The sequence below is a fragment of the Coturnix japonica genome, chromosome 3 (genome assembly GCF_001577835.2).
Source record: "Coturnix japonica isolate 7356 chromosome 3, Coturnix japonica 2.1, whole genome shotgun sequence".
NCBI lineage: Eukaryota > Metazoa > Chordata > Aves > Galliformes > Phasianidae > Coturnix > Coturnix japonica.
The window spans coordinates 4,080,158-4,087,330 of NC_029518.1; the positions used below are offsets into that span (position 1 = coordinate 4,080,158).

The following is a 7,173-nucleotide window of genomic DNA, read 5'->3' on the forward strand; positions in this document are numbered from 1 at the left end:
GCACCATTTACTATTTCTCAGTAAAGACACTACGGTTAAACACTGACTTCTTCTGCATCACTTACAGATGCTGAAGGAAAATTAAAGAGCAAAGCTGAACAGCAGGTGTTAGGTTCTGCTTCTCTATTTATATGACTGATAGGTAACTCTCACGTTACTACTGATGAAATACAACCACCTTCCGAATTCACAACCGAGTACTAAAACCTAAGGCAAGCTGGTAAACATTGCCAGCCATCACACAGTTGGTGCCTTTCCAAGAACACGTATAACCTGACTCCATTCCGAAAGCAAGGTCAGGTGGTTCATTAGCTAATGCTTCCCACCAGCACTCTGCAGCTCTCACAGCAACACGGAGGAAACAGCAGGACATTCTGCAGGGTGTATGTGAGAATCCTTCTCTAGAAAATACAAGAGTCGGTTCATTAGATGATGGCAAGTCACCCTCACTTGTCTTACAACTTCACCTTAAAATTTAGGGAAATGAACTATCCAGAAACCATCTATTAAGAATTTGAGTGTGCAAGCTCAGCGCTCTTCTTTGTACTTAAACTGTATATATATAGGAAAATAATTGTGCCCTTACCACACCAGTTTTCCTCTTATTTCTGTATTAACTACGACATGTTACCGCATTTGTTTAAGCTGTATGAAAGCCTCTCCCTTATTTCCATGAACTTCCAGAGTCAGGTGGTTTGACGTGAGGTTTTATGTTATTTATACGCAGCCCTCTCAATCCCCAGGGTTTTTCTTTGTCTCAAGTACTTAAAGAGAAGGAGATGAAAAGATGACTTAGCAGTCATGCTCTGGTTAATGATAAACTTTTACGAGCAGCCTCACCCTACAAAGCTCATGGTGTTTTTACCAACTGTGTCAGGAAAAGAAATGGCATTTTTGTTCAGATTAGAGCTGGAAGTGTTATGTGAAGGGTGGCAGCCAACTGAAACCACCAGAGATCATCCCACCCACAGACAGACCTGACAACTTCCAGCCTCCAACAAACAAGAAGTTTCAAGACCCAAAGATGTGCTGCAGCTCTGAAATCAGCAATAAGAGCAGCACAAAAAAGAGACTCCCCACCAGTATGAAATAAAGCTTAAGTGCCCCGTGATACCCTCTCCACTTGTATGCATAAGCAAATCATGATCTCATGTTGATTAACGGAGAGCACTATGGTAAACTGAGGTCACTGCCCCCACAGCCCAATATTCATAAATTATTTTAGTATGGTTTGTGGAGCACACAGCCAATAAGTTCAAGATACAGTTGCAATGCGTGGGCATCATGTATCTTCTGCCATATTGCAGAATCCTCAGGCAGCCAGGTATATGGTGTGATTTAAAAGCAAACAAACCCAAGCAAAGAGAGCATTTTACACACTCCTGGTGCAAGAAGTGTACAAGCTTGGGTCCCAGGGAAGATAAATACATATATATATTTATATACATACATACATACACACACACATACACATCTTATATATAGGTAGTCTCGTATTATGCTCTACGATTAGCACTATGTATCTATATAGTATATCTATCTTTATATAGATACATATAGATATACAGAGAGACATGATAGATATCTATATACATAGAGATATATACACAATCCTATTCATAGAGCATAATACGAGACTACCTATATATAAGGTGTGAAGGAGACCTATTGCTGTCTTCTCACTCGGGATCACATACAGCACCATCACTACAAAAGCCGTTCACTTTGTCACAGCACATCAAGAATGCTTGTTATGTATTTTCTCCCATCAATTAAATGCTGCAGGAAGAGGCTTCTAACCTCAAGTCCCACCTAACCCATGCTGCAAACCACAGCGACGTTTCCCCATGCAGCCTGATGCCACAGTCAGAGCACTGGGAGGACAGCAGGTCCACTCCATAAAGCCTACATTTCCACCTAGGCCCTACCACTGGCTCCTGCATCCCCACAGTGCTGACAGCAAGAGCAACCTGAATGAGATTCACAAAATAACAGTATTAACACCAACGCTGATTTACCTAAACCAGGACAGCACCAAAGAGTGCTTAAAAGAGCCATTTCCTGCTGCTGTTTGCTCATCAGCAGAACACGAGGCCACCCAAAACCCTACAAGGCTTAGATCACAATCAAAATCCAGCAACAGGTGTCAATGTTTAGAATAAAAGGAGAGGCGTGAAGACTTGGGCTCTAGGAGATGTTGAGGAAAGACCAATAAGATCACAAGCCACAACCCAACCCCACCGTGCCCACTGCCCACGTCCCTCAGTGCCACATCCCCACGGCTCTGGGACACCTCCATGGACAGTGACCCCACCACTCCTGTGCAGCTGTGCCACTGCATCACCGCTCTGTGGAGAAGGAATTGTTCTAACAGCCAACATGAACCTTACCTGGCACAACGTGAGGCCATCCCCTCTCGTCCCATGGCTGTTCCCTGGGGGCAGAGGCCGACCCCACCTCACACAGCCTCCTGTCAGGTGGTTGCACAGAGCCATGATGTCTCCCCTGAGCCTCCTCTCCCCCACACTGCACAGCCCTTGGTCAGGCTCATACAATTGCCCTCAGCCCAGAGATCCAGGCTGATCAATGAACAACAGTTTAGATGTACGGCTCTTCCGACGACACCCCGTGGGGTTGTTGGCTATTTTGCACCCCAACATCCATCAGTGGGTGGATATTTCACCACCAAACCACACAAACCATCTCATTAACCCAGAAACACTCATCGCCTCTCTAACTTAAGACAGCACCATCGCTCATCCCTCCGGTGTCGAACAGCAGCCCCGCCGCCCTCCGGCTCGGAGCCCTTTGTTGTGAGGTGGGAGATTTGAAAGCGGTTCTAAAGGGCTGCGGCTGTGGCCGGACCCGCCGCCCTCAGGGCTCCCTCAGGGCTCCCTCAGGGCTCCCTCAGGGCTCCCTCAGGGCTCCCTCCCTCACGGCTCCCTCCCTCACGGCTCCCTCCCTCACGGCTCCCTCCCTCACGGCTCCCTCACGGCTCCCTCACGGCTCCCTCACGGCTCCCTGAGGCGCTGCCGCCCTTCTCCCGCTTCCCCCGTGGCGGGGCGGCTCGCACTCACCCAGCAGCGCCCGGAGGTGCTTGAGGCGGGTCAGCACGTCCCGTTTGGGGTCCAGAGCTTTCTGCGTGGATTTCCTGGCGTCGGCGTGGCCTTTCCTGGAGAACATGGTGAGTTCCTCGGGTGGGTTACGAGGGAAGGACGGGCGGGCCCGGCCGAGATCGAGTCGGATCGGGAGATGAAGCCAAACGATGGCAGCGTCCCCGCCCGCCCCGCAGCTCGCCACCCTCCGCCGCCGCCGTGGGTGGGCGTGACGAGGCGGAACCCGCCGCCTCCCGCCCGCGTCGCCGCACTGCGCAGCCGCGGCGGCCCAAAGCACGGCGTGAAGACTACAACTCCCGGCGTGCTTTGCGCGGGGAGTAGGCTCTACGCATGGCGGGGCGCCGCGCGTGGTACGCTGGGAACTGTAGTCTCCGCGCACAGCGGCGCGCTTATACTTTGACGTCACGCTGACGTCACCGCGCCGTGGCGGGGGCCGAGCACGTGCAGGGGATGTGCATATGTCATTTAACGTTGGATCCTATCACTCCCATTTCCTTCCTCGTGTAGCACTGAATACAATGAGCACAATATCTTTGCTGCATGTAATTGCATCCACACATGGCTGCTGATCTTCACAGTGCAAAAGGCCTTTGTCTTCTATTCAGAACAAGCAGTTGGTGCAACATGGATTCAGAACTAACGGTTCAACGCGGAGGAGAAAGCACATTAAACAGCATCACCTGTCTGTTTTAGGTTAGAAAATAGATCCAAATAATACATAGCCATAGGAAGATTATAGAGTCATATCTTCAACCTGTTTTCCAACCCTTGGAGGGGAGCTGAGAGCTATGGAGCTGCTTACTATAATCTTCAGGACATGCATGATTTAGCAGAGGGTTGTTAGAGTTGGGGTACTATGGTCAGGCTGCAGTTGGACTTGATGATCTTCGAGGTCTTTTCCAACCTGGCTAATTCTATGGTTTTATATTTCACATCATACCAATCACATTCAATACCCAAGAGCAGGGGCTCACCCTACCATGTAACGGAATGCAGCTGTAATCAAAATCAGGACAAACCCCATTGCATCTCGTTGGCTCTCTGCAGTGAGGGTGGGCAGCCCTGCAACACAGACCTGACGAACAGGCACGGCTGCTTTTCCACTGCAGGCTGAAATTTTAATGACAGATTGAATTACGGAACTTCTCCGCTTACTTGTGTCAATGCCACGTTTCATTATGGTCCTGGAACAAAAAAAGGGTAGGGGAAAGGTAAATAAGGAAACTTGCCTCCTAAATAACATGCAGGTGAGATAATGGTTTCCTTAGCACAAAGGTTCAAACACAAAGTTTCTTGCAGCACCCGAGACATCAAAATATACATCATTCATATAGCAAAAATGAGGGCCAGGAGAAAGTAGCCATCAGGAAAGAACATCAGATTTCCTTCTGTCTGGGTTGCAGTCTGTGTATAGAGGGACAGGCAAGAATTTATGGATGGAAAAAAGAACAAATAGAAAGAGTCCCTTGATGCCTCCCAGAAGGAGACACCCAGATCCCATTGCTCTGGGGAAGGCTTTCTGTGCTATTTAGCTTGGAACCAGGAGAAGAAGCTGGAGGTATAGAATCATATAGGCCTGGGTTGAAAAGGACCACAATGCTCATCTCATTTCAACCCCCCTGCTATGTGCAGGGTTGCCAATCACCAGACCAAGCTGCCCAGAGCCACATCCAGCCTGGCCTTGAATGCCTCCAGGCATGGGGCATCCACATGCTTTGTTAGCACAGAGAGTGACCACGCTGATCACCTTAACCCCAGTTTATACCACTGAGATAACCTTTAAATCATGGCTACGTAACATGTTAACTTCTCCTTCTGAAAGCGAGCCCTTGGGTTCTTTTACACAAGAGAACAAAAAAAACCTTCGGAATTAACCAAAACCACAAAAAGCAACTGCTGGCCATTGGTGTTACAGAGATTCTTCCTCCTTCTCTTTCTCTTTTTTTGTGAATAAATTACTGTGGAGAGCAGTGCAGTAATTACAGCCTTCAGAAACAGCTCGTTTTTTTCCTCCATATACAAGCATGACAAAAAATAATAATAATAAAAACTATTTTTTTTCCCCTAACGCAGCTGGTGTTCGGATGAAATTATGTGGTTGGCTTTGAAACAGTATTAAAAGCAAAATTTTAATTAACCTGTAGCACTGAGTCAGAAGATAATATCTGACGCGTATCACAGGCATACCGACAAAATACGATAAAATAATTATTTGCAATTAGATATATGCATTACAGACAATGTTGTAATTAAAATGTACTTCATGTCACAGGTGGGCCTTTATTATCAAAATGATTTGTAGGAGGACCGGGGAATCAGAGCGCCATGATTATCCAGCTCACAGCAAAATAGAATATCTGAGAATCTACCAAGTGTTCCCTCCATCGTTTTCATAGAATCATAGAATCACAAGGTTGGAAAGGACCTATAAGATTGTCTAGTCCAACCATCCTTCAGCACAGGTACTGGTGCCATCAAGCCACCATCCCGCTTGCACTGTAGGCCTTGACTGATGACGCTTCTCTGCACTCTAATTGTGAGGTCTGCTTGCTATTTCTTGGGCTGATTCTGGGCTTTTTCTCATGGCTGCTGCTTGGATTTGTGCTCTTGTGCTTGCCACGTCCCTCTTGAAGCCAGCAAAGTCCTTGCCCAAGGGAACAAAAAGGAACCCAACTTCCAGCACACCATACCCAATAGGGAGATAGTCCAGGATGAGGTTAATGCTTCTTTATGGAAACAGGTACTTCTTCACCTTATAAATAATAAGTAAAATTGCTGCAAAATGTATTAAACTGAAGGAATGGCTCTAAAGGAAAACACCCCATCCCTGGAATATAATCTGCTGCTTATTAATCTCCTCGAGGCTTCTCCACCTCCCACTTTTCAAAAGAACAAAGAGAACGTGCCAAAGCTGCTTTGGGATTTCAAGGAAAAATAATGAGAATTCATTGCTAATTAGGGTGCCAAGTTAATAAATAAATAAATAAATCTTTGCAGGGACGCTGTTAATGAACTGGTAAATTACAGCTGCAGTCTTGCAGCTATCAAAATCAACGCTATTTGATTCAGTTGCAATATGGAACAGTGCTACATGCATGGCTGCAGTCAGGGCTGCCTGCAGGGAGGCAGATGGAAGAATAACCATTTTGAGTGGCTGCCTGTGTGGCCTTTCCTCCTTCCTTATCAGCTCACAGACTACTTTGCCCGGGCCCCTGCTTTCCCCTTCCCAGCAGGAGAGCTTTTTCTCCTGGGGGAATGGCACAAAACTATTGGAGGGCAATTAGCGGTGGGTCTGAAACATGCCTGAATCCTGATCAGAAGCTTTCTGCCTGCATATGGCAAAATGCAGGTAAAATCTATGCTAAGTACACAAAACTAAGACCCACAAAAGGGCTGCCATTGCCACCACCTCTGCAGAGCCCATCCCAGCTTTCCTGCAGCACATGCATTCTGGACCAAATTCAGCTGGATTTGGGCATCTTTAATACTCAGCAAACATAAAGAAGTTTGTTCTCATGGCTAAATGGACATTCTTGTACTATAGTTTAGGTATTTTCCTCCTTCCCAGATTTAGAAGAAAGAGTTGCTGTGATGGAAAGGAAGGAGGAGGATATCCCAGGCTCCTGGGTGAGGGCCTCTCCCTAAATCAAGCACAGCATTGCAAAGAAGGGATCTGAGTGGGCAGTGTCATTTCTGAGCAGTCACAAGCAATCCCCTCTGCAATAACAGGTATTCTAAAATCAAATCAAAGCTTCGCATTTAAACTTCACCTTTCTGTGCATCTTCCAGATGTAGACATTTTATTTCTGGCAGTGTAGCACAGCTGATAACATATATAATGGAGCCACTCAGGGACGTCTCCGAACACACGTATTTCCCACATACAAAAATAGACCTGAAGTTTTCAGAGAAGGAATACTCATTTGCCAATTTAAAAAGAAAATAGAGAGAGCAGGGGAGAAAGGCTTGTAAAGTGGTGAGCCTTGCACTGAAACACAGATGGAAAAGCACACGTACGTTCAGAATGATGTTGACATTTCTGAAATACAAGATACGG

The 7,173-nt window shown here is 46.8% G+C and overlaps 1 protein-coding gene across 4 annotated transcripts in view; it reads right to left on the bottom strand.

Annotated features, from left to right (window-relative positions):
- The window catches only part of RALGAPA2 (Ral GTPase activating protein catalytic subunit alpha 2), a 106,946-nt gene extending 103,607 nt beyond the window's left edge, over positions 1-3,339 (bottom strand). For 2 of the 4 annotated variants that reach the window (XM_015856606.2, XM_015856608.2), the window contains exon 1: positions 3,078-3,339. In XM_015856606.2, coding sequence (XP_015712092.1) covers positions 3,078-3,183 — 106 coding nt within the window. In that variant the 5' untranslated portion in view covers positions 3,184-3,339. The remainder of the gene's footprint in view (positions 1-3,077) is intronic. The other 2 variants (XM_015856609.2, XM_015856610.2) reach the window with 1 other exon arrangement.
- Positions 3,340-7,173: the final 3,834 nt, after the last annotated feature.